At 33.1% G+C, this 25,122-nt stretch overlaps 1 protein-coding gene and 1 pseudogene across 3 annotated transcripts in view; one reads left to right on the forward strand and one right to left on the reverse strand.

The window, feature by feature from the left end:
* Nucleotides 1-10,970, reverse strand: part of LOC143613835 (transcription factor ICE1-like) — an 89,481-nt gene extending 78,511 nt beyond the window's left edge. The window contains exons 1-4 of one of the 2 annotated variants that reach the window (XM_077087444.1): nt 10,352-10,970; nt 9,300-9,551; nt 8,750-8,920; nt 8,365-8,662 (exon numbers count right to left, since the gene is read on the reverse strand). In XM_077087444.1, coding sequence (XP_076943559.1) covers nt 8,579-8,662; nt 8,750-8,920; nt 9,300-9,551; nt 10,352-10,924 — 1,080 coding nt within the window. In that variant the 5' untranslated portion in view covers nt 10,925-10,970 and the 3' untranslated portion in view covers nt 8,365-8,578. Of the gene's footprint in view, nt 1-8,364; nt 8,663-8,749; nt 8,921-9,299; nt 9,552-10,351 lie in introns of those variants that run through there. The other variant, XM_077087445.1, reaches the window with a different exon arrangement.
* On the forward strand, nt 546-7,553 carry LOC143613834 (auxin response factor 2A-like; annotated as a pseudogene). The gene is made up of 15 exons (XR_013150188.1): nt 546-831; nt 941-1,056; nt 1,157-1,252; nt 1,777-1,833; nt 1,923-2,078; nt 2,622-2,706; nt 2,792-2,882; nt 3,026-3,190; nt 3,848-3,967; nt 4,059-4,134; nt 4,216-4,386; nt 4,999-5,810; nt 6,761-6,951; nt 7,045-7,176; nt 7,257-7,553. The product of XR_013150188.1 is annotated as an auxin response factor 2A-like (transcript).
* Nucleotides 10,971-25,122: the final 14,152 nt, after the last annotated feature.

Consider the following 25,122-nt stretch of genomic DNA (forward strand, 5'->3'; position numbering starts at 1 on the left):
ATGTTGCTCTTTTTAAAACCCCGGCTCTAATAACATGTTATAATATCAAAAATTGTCATGGGTTTCACTAACTTTTTCCGCCTCTAATCTTCTTATATAATCTCATTAGGTAGTAGGATACATAAGGTTTATGATTTTTTCAACAAAATGTTCTCATGGTTAAAATTACATAACAAACAACGACGAATGCCCCCTTGTTCTTTTGCGCAGTAGTGTAAATATACCTATTTATGTCTGAAAATTTTTATACGTAGTGTAAATTTATTTGTTTTAGACCAAAAATTTGAATCCAGCTCCCCCTCATTTATGAAAGTTTATATATACTTTGAGTCCGGTTGACGACATTTTTGTTCAAGTTTCGTCATTGATAAAAAACCTAACGCGTTGTATGTCAAGAACAATTAGGGTGTAAAAAGAGTAGACCCCGTAGAAAAGTTGAATAACCGGCAATAACCGGTGACCATACACACACAGTTGTCTCAGAATGAGGACCTGCGAATGAAAATGAAATAATTGCACTACCAGTTTTGACCCCTTTGTCTCTCCAAAAGCCTCTTTCTCTCTCTCTCTAAATTCGTCAAATCTGTAATCCTCATAAACAAATAATAATATTAAGATTATATTCTTCTTCTGCTTATAGATTGATTCGCCAATTGTCTTTGTGTCCGATTTAGCAACACAAGAATAATCCTTGTTTCTCTCACACTTAATCTCTTGCTTGCTAAGCTGATGATTTGAGAGTCTTATTACATCGAATAATTAATATTATGACGTCTTCTGAAGTTGCTTCAACCAAAGTTAACGGAGTTTCCGTCTCCGGTCACAGTAAAGGTATATTCCGTTACGGTTATGATATTATTATCTGTTTGATTTCACTTGAATCTGAATTGTTGCTTAATTAATAATATATATATATATATATGTGTGTGTGTGTGTGTAGCTGATGAGGATATGGCTCTATATAAGGATCTATGGCGAGCTTGTGCTGGTCCACTCGTTACCGTGCCTCGTAAAGACGACCTAGTGTTTTACTTTCCTCAAGGACATATCGAGCAGGTTTGTTGTTGTTAATCAGATTAAGTTATTATATATATATTTTTTGTGAATTTATTTGAGATTTTATATATACTTTTTTGTTGATTATTGGTTTTGATAGGTCGAGGCGTCTACGAATCAGGTGGCTGATCAACAGATGCCGGTGTATAACCTTCCGGCGAAGATACTCTGCCGAGTTCTTAACGTCGAGTTGAAGGTAGAGAATCTATACAAGAAAATATCAACAAACTATTGGGGTGTGCACAGCTTGGTCTGGTTATTAGGCTCAACTGAATTAACCAATCGGTTTACGGTTAATCGGTTTGGTTAATTTCGATTAATAACCAACGTTTAATTTAGGCTAAAACTTTTACTTCGAAGTACATAAATGAATGCATATATACGTGAAATGAAGGTATAAATACATGAAATGGAGAGTTAAATATATGAAATAGAGGTATAAATACTATATGAAAATATGAATGGTTCGGTTATTTTCGGTTAACCGAGGGTACAAAAGATAACCGATAACCAATTTTCGGTTAATTTTGGTTTGGTTATGTTGGTTTTTGGTTCGGTTATTGGTCACCCTGACAATCTTTATACCAAAGTACAATAATACCCCTATACACAATTAACTATCGTGTTCTATCACAGTTGAAAGTACAATCATTGAAAATTGAGGTAGATTCTGTGTTATGGTTGTTAGTTTGATTGAGTTTTTGTTTTGTGCGTGTTTAGGCGGAACCGGATACAGATGAGGTGTTTGCACAAATTACTCTGATGCCTGAACCTAATGTGAGTATCATGAACTTGACGAGTTCGGATGATCTGTTTATATGTTGTTTAGATCGTTGATGGTTTAATCATCGTTTTTGTTATGGCAGCAAGACGAATATGCAGTTGAGAAGAAAGAAGCGCTGCCACCAGAACCACAGTTTCGTGTGCATTCTTTCTGCAAGACGTTGACTGCTTCAGATACTAGCACTCATGGTGGATTTTCAGTTTTGAGAAGACATGCTGATGAATGTCTTCCTCCATTGGTTTGTAGCTTACTTGAAAAGATTACTTTTCTTTCCCGAGTTAGTTTAATTTGTAAACGCGGTTTGGTTATGGGCTATAACAGATGTTTCATTTTATAGGTTTTCGTAACAAATCATTTTCGGTTGTAAACGGTTCGGTTAACTTGGTTATTAGAATAATTGGTTTGGTTAGTTTCATTAACCATCAGTTAACTGTTGTCTTTGAACATGGGTGGATTGAAGCTAATTTTAAAATAATTTTAGTAATACATTTTAATTATATATGAGAATAAATCACAACTAATATATTACCATGAAACGATATAACAAAATTTTTTCAAATGTTTAGTTATAAAAAGTAAGTATAAAGGTACGTTCTTATGTTGGTCATAGTTCGGTTATTTATTCACATATAACCATAACCAAACCAACAAAATTGGTTACAAAAAAATTATAACCGGATGACTAGCTGGTTATTTTGGTTATAGTTTTATTATTTAGTGTTTTTGCTCAATCTTAATTTGTGTTGTTGGTGATGGATGTTTTCTTGTTCTTTTTGTGCAGGACATGTCTAGGCAACCTCCAACTCAGGAATTGGTGGCTAAGGATTTACACGGAAATGAATGGCGCTTTAGGCACATCTTCCGAGGTACGTTGAAATGGTTATTGATTGATTAGATGGAAACTTGTTTAGTTGTAAGAAATAAACATTTATAATTGTTTGTAAATGGCAGGTCAACCGCGGAGGCATCTGCTTCAAAGTGGTTGGAGTGTCTTTGTTAGTTCCAAAAGACTTGTAGCTGGTGATGCTTTTATTTTTCTAAGGTAATAGTAATAGTAATAGTAGTAGTAGTAATAATAATAGTAATAGTAGTAGTAATAATAATAATAATAATAATTAATTTCACTTTTAATTTTAAGAATCCATGTATTTATAAGTTTATTTTCACTTTCATGATAATATGCAGAGGCGAGAATGGTGAACTTCGAGTTGGAGTAAGACGTGCAATGAGACAGCAAACAAACGTTCCTTCATCTGTTATATCGAGTCATAGCATGCACCTTGGAGTCCTTGCGACAGCCTGGCACGCCAATCAAACCGGAACATTCTTTACGGTTTATTACAAACCCAGGTATGTAAAAGTTGGAGATAATCGTTTTATGTTTTTTTAAGAGGCATTTCAACATTTTTATCATTCAACCGTCCCATTTAACGTGTAAACGAACGCGGCATGTTTGTGTTTGTTTGACTTTAACAGTTTAACCGAACAAACGATTGAACACTAACATTTAAACAGACAAAGTTTTGTTGTTTGTGTTCGTTTGTTAAGAAAATGAACATGTTTGTGTTCGTTTATGTTCGTTCATTGAAAGTATAAACTAACGGTTTACGAACGAACCTAACTGAACAAAGATGAACGAACATAAATGAGCTAAACCTAGTTTAAAGCAATGTGAAGAGCAATGTGTTGGGCCTAAAATGCTATTAAAACTAGACTAATATGCAATGAGGCAAAAAAATTTAAATGATTATATTAGTGAACGTAAACGAATAAAGTAAACGAACAAACATAAACGAATTTAGTGAACGAGCGTAAGTGAACAAACAATGTGTTTATGTTTATTCGTTTAACCGAATGAACAAAATATTTTTGTTCATGTTCGTTCGTTTATTAAATAAACAAACATAAGAACTTTCTGTCGAACAGTTCATGAAATGTTCAATGAACGTTCGGTTCATTTACAGGCCTAGTCCCGGTATTTAATAACAATTTTCTTTAATTCCACAGGACTAGTCCTGCAGAGTTCATTGTTCCATATGATCAATACATGGAATCTGTCAAGAACAATTATTCTATAGGCATGAGATTCAACATGAGGTTTGAAGGTGAAGAGGCACCTGAGCAAAGGTATAGTTGACTAGAATTATTCCAAAAAACATCTTATGGATTGCATCTCTTCATTTTGGTATTAATGCATTATAATTTGTTTAATATTTAGATTTACTGGAACCATTGTTGGGATTGAAGAGCGTGCTTCGAAAATGTGGCCTGAATCTAAATGGAGATGTTTGAAGGTACTACTAATATTCTTATCAAATTGTACCTTATTTTGTGATGAGTGTCACAAACTATAAAATATTTTGTATCGGTTGAAGGTACGTTGGGATGAAACTTCCTCAATACCCCGTCCAGACAGGGTTTCACCTTGGAAAATAGAACCTGCTCTTATGCCTCCTACAATTAATACACTTCCCGTGCATAGGCAAAAACGACCCCGGCAAACATTTTGCCTACATCTCCTGATTCCTCTCTTCTTACTAGAGAAGGTACTTTTTTGTCAGTTGTATTTTTTGTTATAAATAAGTAACGCACTAGTCATGATTAAAAAGGGATAATGTATTTGGAGAATTGAAGGTTATCAAAATATTCAAAAAATTCATTATGGCCACCTGTTTATTCAAACTACTTTATGTATCCTGTCTCGTTTATGCCGAATTCAATCAACATGTTATAATATTGTAAAAAGACAAAACACCCTAGTTTTTTGTACATCAAATCATTGATAGATCGATACAAAGGTATTATCGTCTTTCCATTATTTTTATAAGCATTTTCTATGTACGCGTGTTTTTGGCTAAATTTGGTATAAATGAAACTACTAGATGGCCTATAAAGTAGAGAAGGGTGGACTTAGTTTGTGAGTTAGTTATGTTGACTTACTAACACTTTTGAGATCATTCTTTTTTTATATGTGTACCTAGATCTCTATTTATGAAACACTTACAATGAATTGAAATCATACCTTCTCTCTCTACTCTCTTCAGTAGATGATTTTAAGACACATTATCCCTCAGAGAACAATATTTTACCATAACAATTTCATTAGTTGAGTAATCTTGAAGTATGAAAATTATTTTCAACAAGTTGACTCTATGCAGGACAATCAAAAATGGCTGCAGCGGACCCTTCACCCGCAAGTGCATTCTCAAGGGTCTTGCAAGGTCAAGGTCAAGAAAAATCGACCTTGCGAACCACTTTCATGGAATGTAAAGAGCCAGATTCTTGTGACCGATCCTTTCAATGGACACCTTCTGTAACAAATGATGAAAAACTTAGCCCGTTTTCTGTTTCTCAACATTATGGGTCGGGTTACGAGCCGGATAAACTTATGCCCATTAGGACTATTGGATCCTCCTTCACAGATCTATTGTCGGGTTTTGGCACAACCAATGATTCTACACCAACCAGTGGCCAAACAAATCCGTGGTCCATTTTACCCTCCAATCTCTCCCTTAGTCTATTAGGCAGTGGTACAAAAACCGGTATTCAATCAAGTGAAATATCATACCAGACAACAAGAGATGGTAGGTACAGTGCTTACGACGATTACGCCCTTCATCCTAGTCAGCAACACGGGAACTGGCTGATGCCACCACCACTTTATACCAGTGACCTGATGACAAAACTGGTTAAACATGATGAACCCGTGAAACCCAAAGATGGAAACTGCAAAATATTTGGTGTACCGCTTGCTGGTAACACAAATGCATCTGATGTAAGCAACAGTTTGCAGTCTCAACAAAATCTCTCCTTTGACTCTGACTTAAGGTTGGAACAGTCAATGCACTTGAAAGCTGTTAACAATTTGGTAATGGATGAAGAGCAAGAGAAAGATTACCAAAGTTTCCAGTCAGTTGTAAAGGATGTTAACGTTAAAGCTCACAGTGGTTCAACAAGAAGTTGCACAAAGGTAATTCTATTTTACAGTTACAATTTTGACCCCTTTACTAATAAATGCATTGACGGGTCAAGTTTGGTAAAATAGTTTAAAATGAAATGGGCCAAATGAGCCGATGGTGTATCATTAACAAATAAAGCTTTTAAATCTCCTCACTAAAGAAATCAAATTGTTAATTAAAAAATAAGTCATAGTACTTACTACTTCGTAGTCATATTGACTGTTGACTTACTTTCTGGGCAACCAGGTCAGCAACCGTGCAAAGTATTTACAGTTTTAACACGTGTAACCTGCCCGGCAAGTACGCTTGTAAACGAACACGAACTGGAGCATGCTCATCTTCATTCTTTTAACTCTAACCGAACAAACGAACGAATGCAGACAGTTAAACGAACAGGGGTTTCTTGTTCATGTTCATTCGTTAAGTTCGTTCTTTAACAGTATAAATGAACGGTTCACAAACGTAAACGAAGATGAACGGACATAACCGTACTAAAACCAATTAAAAGTAATGTTAAAAATAATCTGTTGGGTCTAAAAAGTTACTAAAACCAGACTAAGTAGTAATGTGGCAAAAAAATTTTAAATGAATATATTAACGAAAGAACTTAAACAAACGTAATCTAACAAAAATAAATGAATGTAATAGAATGAACATAAGCAAATTTTGAAACACAAGCTTGAGACGTATCAGCCTATATTCCTACTAATGTGATCTCCATTACTGATGGACAAATCTGTTCGGAAACAGAATATGACGAACATAAATGAACATATGAGGCATTTGGTCATGTTTGTTTGTTCAACCAAATGAAAAGGTTTTATTGTTCATAAACGAACTTTCAGTCGAATGTTTTGCGAACAGTTCACTGAATGTTCGACTCGTTTACTACTGACAAGTCAGTTTTTTTACATCCATTGACTATAATTGCTGTGCTAACTTTGATGGTTAACCTTTTCAGGTTCATAAGCAAGGGATTGCCCTTGGTAGATCTGTGGACCTCACTAAGTTTAACAACTATGATGAATTGATCGCTGAGCTAGATGCTTTATTTGAGTTTGGTGGTGAACTAAAGAGCCACAGCAGAAACTGGCTTGTTGTGTATACGGATGATGAAGGTGACATGATGCTTGTTGGAGATGATCCCTGGCCGTAAGTATTTTCAGTTTTTAGTCTTTTACAATAATATATTTATTTTTTGAATAAAACAATATATGTTCTAATGTGCGCGTGTCTGTGGGGCAGGGAATTCTGTGGCATGGTTAGGAAGATCTTTATTTATACCAGAGAGGAGGTTCAGAGGATGAATCCCGGGACTCTAAGTTCAAGAGATGATGACACGTCATCAATAGCTGAAAAAGACCAGGAATAATTAGGTAAAAAGTTCATCTGATTATTGCATTTTGTGTTTAAAAGTGTGTTTTATGATTTTAATTATGGTTATGGGTTTTGTAGGTTTGATGTTATAGGGAGCGGCAATTGAGAACTGAAATAAGTAACTTCTGGATGGACAAGATTCTCGGGTAATATAATATTTTGGATTATATATATATATGAAAAATGTAATATAACTATTGGCGAGGGTAAGCGTTTTATTCTGTACAGTATGTGTTCCCCAGTTTTTGCATGCACGTATGTTAGAAGTTGTATGTGAATTTCAAGAGTCGGTTGGAGAACTCTTGTCTTGTTGCTAGTTTAATCACGTGTATGTGTAGTTTATTTGGTTAAGAAATCAATAAAGTTATGTTTTGAGACTTGTTAGCTTTGTTTAATCGTGTAATGCACGACTTAGTGATGAAAACACATCACTGCAGTTGATGTACTGCGAGCGATTCCATAAAGTGCAACGAACAAATTAGATGTTGATTTTAGGATTTTTGATTTTGTATGTTCTGTTTTAAGTATCTTTCTGTTTGTGATTTTGTACCTTATAACATAACTTAACAACTAACAAGTGGAACTGTGAAAGTATAAACAAATGTATCAGATAAATTACTTTATTATGCATCATGTTACTGTGTTTGAATAATCTGTTCTCTTATACAAAACAACACTATTGACTTAAATGACAATTGACAAGAAGCATAACTGCATTAGTGGGTTTTACTTCAAATTCAATAAGTTTAACAGCCAAGCAACGTTCATCGTCTCCATATCTTTGTACTCAAAGAAACGTTAGTTGATCATTTCTTCGAAGTAATATTTTTAAAACAAAAATACAGTCAGTTTCTAAATGATTAGATTCTCTCTTATAGAACAACCATTTTGTTCTAACTTACGTTTTATAAAATTCTGTCTTAAAAAACTAATTTGATTTTATAGCACTTCTCTTAGTGATCAATTTTTAACTTTGTATCTTATGTAAAATTGGACACATGTTTTATAAGCGTAAAAGTATTTTGTAAGACTTGGTTTATAAAAGACGTGTTTAAAAAGTTTTTGGAAATTATAGCTATTATCAAGTGATTTTAACCTTGAAATCGAACACTCATCACTTCTCTTTAAATTTAATTTAGATTAGCAATTATTTATTTTGCTTAAAAATCATCAAAATATAGATAAAAATCATAAATATATTCAGCATAATCATTAATCAACCACAAATTTTAATCAACAAATAAATTGTGATTAAAAAATACCAAATTTAAATAACAATAAACCTCTAAATCCACATTCCAAAACCCTTCAGCTAGTTCATCAGGATTGCATTAACCTACTCAACCAAACTTAAAAACCAAAGAACCAAACCACTAACGACTAAACCACTTCGGCAATCGACTCAAGCAACACCATGGTAACCCGCACACTCTAGCAACATAGCTCTTATCTCATCAGGATGAACATCTTGACCTTCTTTGCATTGCTACACAACCAAAAAATCCGCAGTCAAAATCACAAAATGGATCAAAACGAATTGTACAAATAAATCAAAGACAATATAAATTATAACCTCAGCGCGAAAAACATCAAGAACAAAACCATCGAAGCAACTGACAACAGCTTGTTGAAGATCCAAACCAATATCCTCTAGCCCCTTAATGGTTGACATCAGCAAACCAGGCCTCCTACTGCAAACCATATGGATGTTCACTGCTCTTCCTTCTCTCTGGCTCACCTCAACCTAAAGACGACAACAGAAATGATAAATATATGTTTACATTATTATTATTATTATTATTATTATTATTATTATTATATACTACAATGATAAAAATAATTAAATATGTTTAACGTTATGTACAAAAATTAATTAGAATATATATATAAGAATAGTTATAAATACACATAAATAAATAATAAGATATAAATGAAGTAAAAAACGAGCCAAGCACGAGCTTTAGAAATATGACTTGAAACAAGCCAAGCTCGGGCTCGGCTTGGCCCGTTTACAACCTAGTTAAAAGGCTTATCATTAAAGCCCGGAAATTTACAAATAGTTTTTAACTTCAAATAAATTAGCATAATTCTACAAATATAATTAAGGTATGGAGTGTAAATACTATTGCAGGCTGGCCAGTTGGGCTGGGGATCGCAGTGGGGCAAAGTTCTTCTTTGATCCTTGAAGGGAGACTGGTGGGAGTTGGTGTTAGAGGGTAGAAACCGGCTCCGGGGGCCGCCATTGTGGCGGGGGCAGTTGGTGTTAACATTGAGCTAGGTGGGGTTGTTTCAAGTTCATGGTTTAAGTCATTGATCTTTTGAAGAAGCTCTTTCATGTACTCGATTGCGTCTCCAAGAATTGAAGCTCTGTCCATCTGAAATAAACAAACAAACAAACAAACATTAAAGGCTTTTCATGAAGTTTATAAAAAATCCACGGGTGTACATAAAACCATAAAAAACTAAAAACCGAACCGAAACAGAAACCGACGGTTTGATTTTATGTTTGTGTAAAAACTGAACTTATCATTCGGTTTTGGTTTTGCATTTAATAAAAACCGAACAACCCGAACCCTGATTTATAAAATTTTCATTTTAGGTAATTTATTAGAATTAATAAATATGAAACTAAAATACTTTAGCCCAAATTAGGGTTGTAATCGATCCGAGTCGCGCCGAGCTAGGGCTCGAGCTCGAACTTAAACGAGCTGGCTACCTCATCAAGCCAAGCTTGTCAAATTTTTTAAATTTATTTTAAGATATTAATATATAAAAGAAAAATAATATTTTGTAACATACATTTATAAAAAATAGAATTAAAACATTAAATTGTTTTTGTTTTTTTTATAATGCTTTAAGGATTGAGTTGCATAATATATGCATTATTTTTATTTATTTATATTTTGGTATGCCATTATTATTTACATATACGTGTTAAAATTTTGGGTTTGATCTAAACAAGCCAATGAGCCGAGCCGACCCCTGGCTAAGCCAAGCTGGCTCGTTTAGATTCAAGCGAACCACGAGCCTCAAACATTTTGAACAGCCCTAGCCCAAACGTATAATAATCAATTAATTACAATCAATAAAATAATTTAGACCCAAATTCATTATTTTAAACCACTAAAATCTACCTAAAGATTCAAAATTTAAACCTTAAGCTTCTTCCTCTTACCTTACTGATTCTGGGAACAACAGAGCGGAGCATGTAAAGGCGATCATTCAACTTCTTTCTCCTCCGCCTTTCCGCCATCAAATTCTTCGCCGGCGGCCCCTTTTTCTTCCCCTTTTGATCATTCCCACCACCACCATTCACAGTACTACTGCTACCCCCACCACCATTATTTACCTTCACCACATTTTGCTCAAAGCTGCCATCAAGCTCATCCGAATCGTAATTCAAACCCGACCCATCAAAATTCAAATCATCCACATCATTCACCCCATCTCCATTTCGCCTCAAAGCAGCTCTCTTTTGAAACAAAGTCGGCGGTGTGGCTCCGGTGGACACCAAATCATCCAACGGCTTAAGAAACTTCGGCCGGCTTACCACAAACGACCCGGGTTCCGAAAACGGGTACCCGTCAATTTGCGACTGTGGTGGGTCGAAATCAGAAACCCCGAGATCAAAGGTTTCGTTAAGGGAATGGGTCTGGGTCTGGGTCGGGTCAAGGTTTGGAAAAGCGGAATTGGGTAAGAACCAGTTGTTGTTTTGGTCTTCTGGTGGTTCTTCATCAGTTTCAAGCATTGATTTGAAAGTTGAGACTGAACTGATGTCTTGGTTAGTGTTTGTGTTTGTGTGTGTGGTGGTGTTTGTGTTGTTTGGTTGGGTTTGTGTTTCATCATCCATCCAGATGACACTGCTGCTGTTGGCTCTTGAGAGCATCTTAACAAATGGTTGTTTGAAAGAGAGAGAGTGATGGTGTTGCAGAGGTGAAAGGGTAAGTGTATTTATAGCTGGCTGGATACTTGGTGGGTCTTTCAGATTTACAAGTTATATCGCATAATTAATGTTTATTTTAAGACTAAATAATGCATTTTATTTTATTTTATTGGGATTACGCTGTATAATAATAACCAAGTTTTTAAAATTGTTTCAATCATATTACTTGTAAAATCTTTTGTTTTAGTCAGGTAATTAAAGTTTTCATTTTGTTCTAATCCAATATATTTTACCTGAATAACAAGTTATGTAGGTTTTTTTTATTTTTAAATATATTGACATTGCAAAATATATTTTAAAAATTGAGAAAAATAGTTTTTAAATTACAAAAGATAAAAAAAATGGAAAATTACAAAAATAAATAAATAAATAAATCTGAAAAATTGAAAAAAATCGTATTTTTTTTTTGCAATTTTCAGTTTTTTAGCAAAATCCACAATTAAATTTTTTTTTTCAATTTTTACTAATTTTGTCAAATTTTAAAAAACTATTTTGCAATGTCAAACTATTTAACAATAAAAAAACTTACATCACCTGTTATATAGTGAAAAAATCATTTTATAATTTTATTTCTCATTGTGTTTTGTTTTTATTTTCGTAATTAATTGTGTTTTTTCCCTTAACATTGTGTATTTTTTTTCTTGATATTGTGTTATATTTTGTTTATCATTGTATAATATTTTGCTATCTATTGTGTCTTTTTTAGTTATAATTATGTCTTTTGTTCATTCTCGTTATTGTGTCTTTGATCTTGGCATTGTGTTTTTTCGTCGTTTTTTTTGGAACGAGAAGGACAGAGGAAACATTTGAGTTTTTTTTATTTTTATATATTGAGTTATGATTTTTTTTTTGAACTTTTTGTTGAGTGGTATTTTGTGTGGTCACAAATCCTTTTCCCACTTCTCATTTTTTGTTTTCCTTTATATTTTAACTTTTTCATATATATGTATATATAAAGTGTTTGGCAGATATATCGTGAGAAGGTTTTATTTTTCATAGTTACAACACGAAAAGTGGCGTAACGTTTGCTTATCATTAGAAAAAGACAACGACAGCCGTTTCCAGATAAGATCAGTTACTTAACCGAGAATAAAATATTATATTAAAAGAACAATGATGAATTTTTTGAGATAAGAACTGTTACATTTAAATGATAATAAAATATTACAAAATTAAATAGTTAAAAAAAATTATGATAACTTAGACAATTTTCACATCGTTCAATTTTTATCCATCTGTATAAAAGTTGTGTTCACAAGATATGTCTCGTTTTACATGCCAAAATGCATTTTTGACGTTTTTTTTAAAATATGAAATGTAATCATTAAATAAAATAAGTAACGTATATGGGTCGCGCGTTAAGTGAATCTTTTCTACATATGCTTTCGGCGCAATCTTTATCTTTTCTACCACTACTTTCGGTGTAATCTTCGGCTAATCAATTCATTTAATGCATTATTTATGATGGTAAATAATCCAATACAATAATGACTTATCATACATTACGTAAAATTTAACCTACGCCATTGATTTTAAAAACACGATGTGGAAAAATTATAAATACATCAGATTCCGTTTTCATCCTAATTAAACATCTGCATGAATCAAATCGATTGTATCAAATCAAAACTCGATCCAAAACTACCTAGCAAAATATCCTGGAATAGTTCACAATTTGATTCAATAAACCTGATTGATTAACTAGACTAATTGAATCTTGTTAATTGGACTAATTGATCAATTGAAGACATCAAATAATACTGAATGTTCAATTTTGCTTCAGAATACAAATTAGATCATTTGAAATATTTAGTATGATTTTAATTTCAAGCATGATTCATCATTGAGAGTAATTTTCATAACTTATACTTATTTTAATAACCGGGGATAATTTAAATAAATGAGAGTAATTTAAACTAAACGTAGTTTTCATAATTGAGAGTAATTTTTATAACTGAGAGTAATCTTAACTTAGTGTAATATTCTACAAATTATGCACCAAAATCAGAGCTCAACTGAGTGTATTTCAGCAATGTTCATAATTAGACACCGTTGTTAATTGTTGATTGATTACAACTAGTTTATCATCATCGATCATCGTCGGCTTGTCAATTTCATCTTTGTTTATTGCGTAGCCATTTCACAACCATTTTCACATATCGGTGCTCATCTTCGATATTCTTTGAATGATTCAGGTTATATTACATAATTAATATACATGTACTTTGTTTTTCTGTTAACTTTATGTAGGGTTAATATAATAAACCTAAGAATTTTAAAAATAAAGTCATATAATATAATTTAATTATATATTCAAAAATATGAAACTCTTATTCTTTTATCTAAATTTTTTTCTCATATCTGTTTGAAAGAATGTATGTGAGACAGATTTAAGTAATGACTCTCACGCTTTATAATATTATAAAAAAATGATGTTATTTTATCAAAATTTAATAATTTAATACAATAATGAATTATTATTTTAAATATTTTTGCTTGAGCACATTTATTTTAAACAACTATAAAGATTAAGTATAAAGATTAAAGTATGGAACAAATTTGGCTAAGAAACGTTTTTTTACTTTTCTACCAATGCATTGGCCTTTTAAATGATTATGATATATATATAGAAGAGAGGAGGGGTAGAGGACGACCTAAACTGACGTGAGATGAGAGGATTAAGCATGATTTGATAGACTTAAACATTTCTGAGGACATAGTTGAGGATATGAATTCATGGAGAAGTAGAATTAAAGTTAAGGATTTTTAGTGAGAAATGAATTCCTTAGGGCTTCTATTTACCTTATTTTGGTCACATTTATAGTATTAGTATTAGTATTACTATTAGTATTATTCTTCCCATATACATAGTATTAGTATATTCTTTTCATATATATTATTATTAGTATTATGATGATTATTATTATTATTATTATTATTATTATCATTAATATTATTATTATTATTACTTTTAAACTTTGATTTCCTTTGTATTACTTCATACATATGGACTTTAGAGCTGAGGGTCTCTCTGGAAGCCACCTCTTTATCCCTTTGGATAGAGGTATGGTGTGCCTACATCCCACCCTCCCCAGACCCTACCTATAGCTTTGCTGTTGGTGGGACTTCACTGGGTATGATTGATTGATTGATATATATATATATATATATATATATATATGTGGTAAGAATCTTAAGAGAACCTTTTGAAAATTAAGAATTTTAAGAACCATTTTGAGCCATAAAAAACATTTAAAAAATATTTAAAAAAATCATAAAACGAAAAAAAAAAATTTAAAAAATAAAAAAACCAAAATTCTTATATTTCATTATGGTTTGATAAAAAAAAACTTTGTATTATACACATGTGTATAATTTCATAAAATCTCTAGTTACGTAATGTACACATATGTACATTATCATTTACCTTAAATTGTACGTATGTGTATAAAAAACGTGTATAAAATTTAAAAAATAAGTGTTATACATATGTGTATAATTTTGTTAAACCAATATTTTTTTTTCATTTTTTTTATAAAACTGGAATGAAAAATAATTTTTTTTGGTTTTTTTACTTTTTTTTTATTTTTTGTTAAGAAGAGTGTTTTTTATGGTCTAAAATATTTCTCAAAGTTTTTAATTTCAAAATAGTTCTCACATGATCCTAATCCTATATATATATATAGAGAGAGAGAGAGAGATGACTTGGATTAAATACAAATTAAATTAACGTGTTAATTGTGAGAACCAAGTAGTGTAATTACACTACGATGTAATTACATAATTGAACTACTTGATTATCACAGTTAGTACGTTAACTTTCCCCTAAATATATTTATGTTAATTATGATTTTTTTGAAAGTTGATAAATATTTGAGTTTTTAAATACTTGTATGTTAACTTTCCTCTATCTTTGATCTCAGCATTGTGTCTTTTTGTAGTGTTTTCTTTTTGGAATGAGAATGACAGAGGAAACATTTGAGTTTTTAAATATTATTTCGTTTTTTTATATCTTGAGTTATAATTTTTTATTATTTGTTTTTGAATTTTTTGTTGAGGAGTATTTGTGTGGCCACAAATTCGTTTCTCACTTCTTATTTTTGTTTTCCTTTGTATTTTAACCTTTCCCTATATATGTATATATAAAGTGTTTGACATATATATCGTGAGTAGGTTTTATTTTCATAGTTACAACACGAAAAGTGGCCTAACGTTTGCTTATCATGAGAAAAAGACAATGACAGCTGTTTCCAGATAAGATCAGTTACTTAACCGAGAATAAAATATTATATTAAAAGAACAATGATGAATTTTTTGAGATAAGAACGGTTACATTAAAATGATAATAAAATATTACAAAATTAAATAGTTAAAAAAAATTATGATACCTTAGACAATTTTCACATCGTTCAATTTTTATCCATCTGTATAAAAGTTGTGTTCACAAGATATGCCTCGTTTTACATGCCAAAATGCATTTTTGACGTATTCTTTTAAAAAAATATGAAATGTAATCATTAAATAAAATAAGTAACGTATATTGGTCACGCGTTAAGTGAATCTTTTCTACATCTGCTTTCGGCGCAATCTTTATCTTTTTACCACTACTTTCGGTGTAATCTTCGGCTAATCAATTCATTAATACATTATTTATGATGGTAAATAATCTAATACAATAATGACTTATCATACATTACGTAAAATTTAACCTACCCCATTGATTTTAAAAGCACGTTGTGGAAAAATTATAAATACATCAGATTCCGTTTTCGTCCTAATTAAACATCTGCGTGAATCAAATCGAATGTATCAAATCAAACCTCGATCCAAAACTACCTAGCAAAATATCCTGGAATAGTTCACAATTTGATTCAATAAACCTGATTGATTAACTAGACTAATTGAATCTTGTTAACTAGACTAATTGATCAACTGAAGACATCAAATAATACTGAATGTTCAGTTTTGCTTCAGAATACAAGTTAGATCATTTGAAATATTTAGTGTGATTTTAATTTTAAGCATGATTCATGATTGAGAGTATTTTTCATAACTTATACTTATTTTAATAACCGGGGATAATTTAAATAAATGAGAGTAATTTTAACTAAACGTAATTTTCATTACTGCGTGTAATTTTTATAACTGAAAGTAATTTTTATAACTGAGAGTAATTTTAGCTTAGTGTAATATTCTACTAATTATGCACCAAAATCTTTAATTGTTGGTGTATTACAACTAGTTTATCATCATCGATCATCGTCGGCTTGTCAATTTCATCTTTGTTTATTGCATAGCCATTTCACAACCATTTTCACACATCGGTGCTCATCTTCGATATTCTTTGAATGATTCAGGTTATACTACATAATTAATGTACCATATACTATGTACTTTGTTTTTCTGTTAACTTTGTGTAGGGTTAATATAATAAACCTAAGAATTTTACAAAAAGTCATTTAATATAATTTAGTCATTATATATTTGAAAATATGAAAAACTTATTCTTTTATCTATTTTTTTTTCTCATATCTGTTTGAAAGAATGTATGTGAGACATATTTAAAGTAATGACTCTCATCTTTTATAGTATTATAAAGAAAGGATGTTATTTTATCAAAATTTAATAATTTAATAAAATAATGAATTATTATTTTAAATATTTTGCTTGAGCACATTTATTTTAAACAACTATAGAGATTATGTATAAAGATTAAAGAATAGAACAAATTTGGCTAAGAAACTTTTTTTTTACTTTTCTACTAATGCATTTGCCTTTAAAATTATTAGGATATATATATATATATATATATATATATATATATATATAGAGAGAGAGAGAGAGAGAGAGAGAGAGAGAGAGAGAGGACTTGGATCAAATACAAATTACGTGTTAATTGTGAGAATCAAGTAGTGTAATTACACTACGATGTAATTATATAATTACACTACTTGATTACCACAGTAGTACGTTAATTAATTTGTAAGTTAACTTTCCCCAAAATATATTTATGTTAATTATGATTTTTTTTTGTGAAAGTTGATAAATATTTGAGTTTTTAAATATTTGTATGTTAACTTTCCCTATCTTTGATCTCGGCATTGCGTCTTTTCATAGTGTTGTTTTTTGGAATGAGAATGACGGAGGAAACATTTGATTTTTTAAATATTTTTTCGTTTTTTTATATTTTGAGTTATGATTTTTTATTATTTGTTTTTGAATTTTTTGTTGAGGAGTATTTATGTGGCCACAAATCTTTTTCCCACTTCTTATTTTTGTTTTCCTTTGTATTTGAACCTTTCCCTATATATGTATATATAAAGTGTTTGACAGATATATCGTGAGTAGGTTTTATTTTTCATAGTTACAACACGAAAAATGGCGTAACGTTTGCTTATCATTAGAAAAAGACAATGACAAGCTGTTTCCAGATAAGATCAGTTATATTAACCGAGAATAAAATATTATATTAAAAGAACAATGATGAATTTTTTGAGATAAGAACGGTTACATTAACATGATAATAAAATATTACAAAATTAAATAACTAAAAAAAATTATGATACCTTAGACAATTTTCACCTCATTTAATTTTTATTCATCTGTTTAAAAGTTGTGTTAACCAGATATGCCTCGTTTTACATACCAAAATGCATTTTTAACGTATTTTGTTTTTTTAAAATATGAAATGTAATCATTAAATATAATAAGTAACGTATATAGGTCACGCGTTAAGTGAATCTTTTCTACATCTGCTTTCGGCGCAATCTTTATCTTTTCTACTTCCGGTGTAATCTTCGGCTAATCAATTCATTTAATGCATTATTTATGATGGTAAATAATCCAATACAATAATGACTTATCATACATTACGTAATATTTAACCCATACCATTGCTTTTAAAAACACGTTGTGGAAAAATTGTAAATACATCAGATTCCGTTTTCGTCCTAATAAAACATTTGCGTGAATCAAATCGAATGTATCAAACAAACTTCGATCCAAAACTACCTAGCAAAATTTCCTGAATCAGTTTGCAATTTGATTCAATAAACTTGATTGATTAACTGGACTAATTTAATCTTGTTAACTAGATTAATTGATCAGTTGAAGACAACGTTCAATATTGAATGTCAATTTAGATTCAGAATACAAATTTTGCCATTTGTAATATTTAGTGTGATTTTAATTTCACGCATGATTCATCATTGAGAGTAGTGTTGCAAAAGTCGAATTCCAAGGTCTTCGGACATCAACTTTGCCGCCTTTCTCAACTCGGCCACCATTACTCACCAAGGTCTAACTCGGTCAAAAGTCGGAGTACTCTGGATTACTTGGCTTCCAAGGTCAACTTGGCCACCATATTTGTTGTTTTACTTTTGTTTAGTAAAAAATTAAAAATAACAACAAAACATGAATTTTTTGACTTATGGTTTTTTTTTTCATATGAATTATGCTTATTTTGACGTGAATTATGCTTGTCTTAACATATATATAATATCCAATAATTATTTTATGATATATTTATCATGTCCGAGTATTCCCCGAATACTCCGAATACTCCCTACAACGGGGTCGGCCGTCTAGGGACCGCCTAGTGAGTTTACTGATTGAGAGTAATTTTCATAACTTATAGTTATTTTAATAACTAGGGATAATTTTAATAACTAAGAGTAATTTTAACTAAGCGTAATTTTCATAACCGGGAGCAATTTTCATAACATAGAGTAATTTTAAATGGACATAGTTTTTATAACTAAGAGCAATTTTAGTTGTGAGTAATTGTTATTGAGAGTAATTTTTATAGCCGAGAGTAATTTTAACTTAGTGTAATATTTTACAATTTCTAAATCAAAATCAGAGCTCAACTAGTTTATCATCACCGGTCATCGTTGGTTGTCAATTTCATCTTCGTTCAATTTCATAGCCATTTTATACATCAGTGCTCATGTACGCCATACCTTTGATATGCTTTGAATGATTCTTGTTATGTTGCATAATTAATTTACATGTCTTTTATTTTCTGTTCACTTTGTGTAGGGTTAGGTTAATATTGTAAATAACAACCTCAGAATTTTACAAAAATTCATTTAATTTTATTTAGATTAAAATTTTATGTTAGGCTAGTATTAGTATGGCTTGTATTTAATATTGGGCTTATATTGTAAACCGAGATCTATTGGATCTCGGTGGGCTTTTGGGTTGATTTGGGCTTGTGTGTAGTGCCTATATAAATGTATTTAGGTTTATTATAGGTTGGCCGTTCATAACATAGACAAGATATATATCGGTGTGTTTGTGTAATCGGTTGTGCTTAAGCACTTGACCTTTAATATACGTGTGTTTTGAAGCATATTCTTTGTGTTCTTCGAGTGTGTGTTTACATAATATTAAATCATCTCGTGTTAGTTTCCGCATAATCACGAGATTGTGTGATATCACATTAAAAGTTCCGTTCTAAGGACTTACAATTGGTATCAGAACCTATTGTCCTATTCTAGGGTCGGTTGTGATATCATAGATTCAAGTATTGTATTATTCTGATTGTTTTAGTGTTCTCAGTGGTTGTTTTTCCGGTGATACTTTCGTCGGAGAAGGATAAAGGTTTTATTGGTTTGAAGATTGACTCAATCTTGGTTAAAATTCAAATCCCAGATATTTCGGGATTTGAATTGTTACCAAAGTTGAGACAAATAATAAACTGGTCAATTCCCTGCCACAAAGCTGGGATTGCAGTTATTAAGAAGACGAAGGATCTCAATAGGTTAACTATGTCAGAAGTCATGGCAATCATCAAGGCTTGCGACATGGATGACAAGCGAGCGTGCCATAAATCATGCAAACTCCTACAATGCAGCCAACTATAGTGTTGCTTCTAACAATGCCCTCATCTTGCAAGACAACTTTTCAATGTTATAGTCTTCTCAATGGCAGTACACTCCGCAGTCTCAAAATAATTTTTCTATGTTTAAGCCTGCTCAAAGTCAATTGTCACAGACACCATCACAACTAACTCTCGTGTTCTTTTCTCAACCTGGTCAACAAATTGCTTCAGCTGCAAATCTTTAAGCGTTTGCCCATCAGTTTGAGGATGATAAGCAGTGCAAAGGTTCAATCGGATTCCCAACGCTTGTTAACTTTTCCAGAAGTGAGACGTGAATCGGCTGTCTCGATAAAAAATGATGTACAGAGGCACTCCATGTAATGCAACGATGTTGTTTACATAGATTCATGCTAATCTATCCATGGGATAGGTATCGTTGATAGGTATAAAATGTGCGGATTTTGTTAACCTATCAACTATAACCCAAATTGCATTATGTTGACGAGTGGTTTTTGGGAGTTTCGTGATGAAGTCCATGGTTATCATTTCCCACTTCCAAACGGGAAGTTCGGGTTGCTGAAGCAATCCCGAGTGCTTTTGATGTTCGGTCATGACTTTCAAACACGTTAAACATTTTGCAACAGGCAAATCGATATATTTTTTCATTCCATTCCACCAGTAGATTGGCTTGAGATTTTGGTACATTTTGTCACTACCGGGGTGCATCATGTATTTGGATTTGTGGGCTTCGCTCATTATCTTTTCACGTAACTCTCCAACGATCGGTACTCAAATCCTGTTTCCAAGTTTGAGTATACCGTCATCACCTTTGACTAACTAGTCAATGGTGCCTTTACGCTTTTCTTCGAAAGTCTTGTTTTCTTCGATTTCTTGGTGTTGAGCTAACTTGATTTGTTCGACTAGATCTACTTGGAGTTCTAGTCGTAGCACTCGAACTCTTTTTGGTTTTTCATGTTCTTTACGACTCAGGGTGTCGGCCACAACGTTGTCCTTCCCTTCGTGATAAACGATTTCACAGTCGTAATCATTCAACGTTTCCATCCATCTTCGTTGTCTCATGTTGATTTACTTTTGTTCAAAGATGTGTTTCAAACTTTTATGATCGGTGTACACAATGAATTTAACTCCATAGAGATAGTGCCTCCATAACATTAAGGCAAATATTATGGCGCCTAACTCTAGATCGTGAGTTGTGTAGTTCTTTTCATGTACCTTGAGTTGTCGAGAAGCGTAAGAGATTACTTTCTTTCGTTGCATTAGTACGCATCCCAAGCCGGAATGGGACGTGTCGCTAAAGACAACAAAATCCTCAGTACCTTCTGGCAAGGCCAGTATAGGTGCATTGGTGAGTTTTTGTTCAAGTAAATCGAACGCTTCTTGTTGTTTGGTTCCCCATTCATACTTGATATTCTTACGGGTTAACGAGGTTAGAGGAACGACTATTCGAGAGAAATTTTCCATGAATATTCGATTGTAGCCGGCCAAACCTAAGAAACTTCGGATCTCGGTTGGCGATTTTGGAATTTCCCATTTTGAGATGGCTTTTATCTTTGCGGGATCGACTTGAATTACATTCAGGTTTATGATGTAACCAAGAATTGCAGTTCGTGAAGCCAAAATTCGCACTTCGAGAATTTGGCGTACAACTTCTCGTTTCTAAGTAATTCAAGCAAGATTCTGAGATGCATATCATGATCTTCCTTTGACTTAGAGTAAATAAGTATGTCGTCGATAAAAACTATAACAAATTTATCCAAGTAAGGTTTACAGATTCGATTCATCATTTCCATAAATGCGGCTAGGGAATTAGTGAGACCAATCAGCATGACCGTGAACTCATATTGTCCACACCTTGTTCGAAACGCGGTTTTTGGGATGTCTACGGATTGGACTTTTAGTTGATGATAGCCGGAACGTAAATCTGTTATAGAGAAGTAGCTTGCTCCTTGTAGTTGGTCGAACAGATCGTTAATTCGGGGTAGTGGGTATCGGTTCTTGATAGTTACCTTGTTCAGGTCTCGATAGTCGATGCAGATTTGCATTGATCCATCATTCTTCTTGACAAAGAGAATTAGCTCTCCCCATGGTGATTAACTTGGCTAATGAAACCTTTATTGAGTAGATCATCTAATTGTTTCTTCAATTCCTTCATCTCGGTTGGTGCTAAATGATTCGGGGATTTGGCGATTGGTGTAGTTCCAGGCATAAGGTCAATTCTAAATTCTACTTCTCGATCGGGTTGAATACCTGGTAGCTCGTCGGGAAAGACGTCGGAAAGTTCGGAGACAATAGGCATATCCTTTATCTCCTTTGGTTTGGATTCTTCGGTGACGTAGGCCATGAATGCTAAGCATCCTTTATTTAAACATTTATTATCTCTAATCATAGATATTATGCTAACTTGGCCAACGTCTTTGTCCCCTTCAATTCGAATGGTTCGTTTGTCCGGGGCTCGAAGTTCTATAGTTTTGCTATTGCAAATGATACGGACATGATTTTTGGATAACCAGTCCATACCAAGTACTATATCAAAACCAACAAGAGTCATGGGCAACAGTTGGATAGGTAAGACGTAATTAGCTAACAAGATTTTCCCGTTTTCTAAGGCTTCGAAAATTTTAACGACTTCGCAAATAGCGGTCTCGACGCTTAAAGTTTTATTTAATATCTTTAGAGCTTCGTTTAATAGACTACAAAAATTATAATCTATAAAACTTAAGTTGGCACCTGAATCGATAAAACTCTAGCATACGCGTCGTTAACTAAGAACGTACCGGTGATGGTTTCCGGCATGTTGGCCGCTTTCTTTGTGTCTAGGACGAAGACTCTTGCATTTCCTTTCTTTGGTTCATTATTTTAACCACTTCCGCCTGCACTCGAAACTGAGTTGTCCCATCTCTTTACAATTGTAGTAGGTCATCGACTTCTTCCAGCAGTCGGCCATTGCGTGACCTAGTTTGTGACACGAGTCACAGACTTTTGATGTAGAATAGAGAAGTGGCAACAACCCTTGTGATACTTCTTTCAGATTTTGCATTGAGTGTAGTTGGAGTTGGATCCAGATTTTCGTTGCTCTACACCTTTGCCCTTGAATCAGGTGCTTCCCAACTTCTTGTGGTCGCTTGATGGCACCACCTTCTTGTCTTCCTCCTTGTTATGGATTAAACCGGTCATCTAGTAACCGGCCAATTCCATGGCGGAATCAGCGGTTTGGGGTAAGTGAGACCTTACCATGTCGCGAATTTCTCATGGAAGTCCCCAGATGTATCAGGTCACCTTGCTGGATTCCAGCTGGGGTCCGAGTCTACAGTACTCGTGGAATTTGGTATTGTATTCACGAAGATTAGTTCCAACCACCTTGTGATTAAGGAAATTAGATTAGATTTGGTCGGTTTCGTGCATTGGGCTAAATTTTTCCAGCACCATCTCCTTGAATTCTTCCCACATAAGTTGATACAACATTTCTCTCCCCTTGCTCATGATTAGAGTGTTCCACCACTCTAAAGCTTCTCCTTTGAACATTTGCACCGTTTACTGAATCTTTTCTTGTTCGGCGCATTTGCTGATTATCACGATTGATTCCATCTCCTCCAGGCACCTTAGCGTTGCAATGGCCCCCTTGTCGCCATAGAATTCTTTAGGGCCAAAATTCTTGAAGTCTTTGAATGAACAACCTTCAATTTTGAGTTTCTTAAATTTTCGATTAAATTCACCTCCAGCATTTTATTCATGCACACTTTCCTCGTGATGAGACGGGTTAGGGCGTGACTTGGATTTTATGGATTTTTGAGATTGGTCGGTGTGATGAATTTGCCTAGATTCGGTTCTAAGATGAGATTTAGCTCTTACGGCTTTAGTTATCATTTCTTGTATTTGTTTCATGTATTGCTCGGGAAGTTGTTGATTATTTTCATTTTGAGCACGGTTGCCTTCTCTTCTTTGAGAAGCTTTCGCATTATGAGATCCTTGGTTCGACATTATGAAATAATTATATTCTTTTCTTAAGCATACACTTTTATTTATCTTTATATATCTATATATCAGTAAAAGATATATATATATACATATATATATTATTACACATATAACACACAACTTATATATACATATCATTACTTCTTATTTTCACATAACAAGAACGATTAACGTTCTTATTTTCACATAACAACACAAAATTACAAGAACAACAGATACATTTTCTTTGACAACACCGTAGGAGTTCCTAATCTTTCATGAACTTCTTGACCATCTTTTTCATCTTGTTACATTTGTGGAGATTTATCTCCCATCTTCTTCTTCTTCTTACCTCCTTCTTTAGCAACCTTCTTTCTCAGCTCGTCAGTCTTATGCAGAGCCTTATCCAGATGTTTCTCCTGGGATTGTGGCATGATGTTTGGATATCCATATTGCAGCGGTGGAGAACGATATCCTATCATTACGATGTCATAGTGATGTTTAGGATAAGGTGCGGAATTTGCTTCAGAGGGATGATTGAAGAATGCTTCTGCTGTTGCCTCTTGTTGACGGATTTCGTTTGCTTGCTCAGAGATTGTCAGAATCATACCTTGGAATGGAGGAAAGTCGGGTGGAAATATGATCTTGATTCCTTGAATGGATTGTACATAAGGGTCTTCAGGATCATAACATGGAGACACGTGGAAGAATGGATATTGACATCCCTATTCGGACGGACAATCACATTTTGAGTTGAACGAAGGTTCTTCTCTTGGTGTACTTACTAGAGATTTCCTTCTAGATCTTCCTCTTCTTCTGGGTCTTCCTCTTCTTCCATGGCCTTTTCTGTATCAATCACTATAGGGTATAGGTGATACATTTCATACGGGTGAATGACTCTCATCTTTGGCCTTTGAGAAGGTTCATTGTAGGAGTTGGAGTGAGTGTCGGCGGGGTTATGGACAGGTGTTCCAAAATGCCATCGTCTTTGGTCGGAATGGCATCGCATCCAATCGGAAGAGTGAGACGTAGGTTCAACTTTGATTTGTTTATTGGCTAGCAATTCATTGGACGAGTGGTATGTCGGGATATTGGATGGGTGATACATCGAGATATCAGAGGGTTGATAACCTGGGATATTTATGGGATGATATTCTTGCATCGGAGGATCGTTTGGTAGGTTAATCCGTAGTTTTTTAGTGCC

The sequence above is a fragment of the Bidens hawaiensis genome, unplaced genomic scaffold, assembly GCF_021521415.1.
Source record: "Bidens hawaiensis isolate Kalapana, Puna unplaced genomic scaffold, B.hawaiensis_p1.1 tig00038460_1, whole genome shotgun sequence".
In the NCBI taxonomy this organism is placed as follows: domain Eukaryota; kingdom Viridiplantae; phylum Streptophyta; class Magnoliopsida; order Asterales; family Asteraceae; genus Bidens; species Bidens hawaiensis.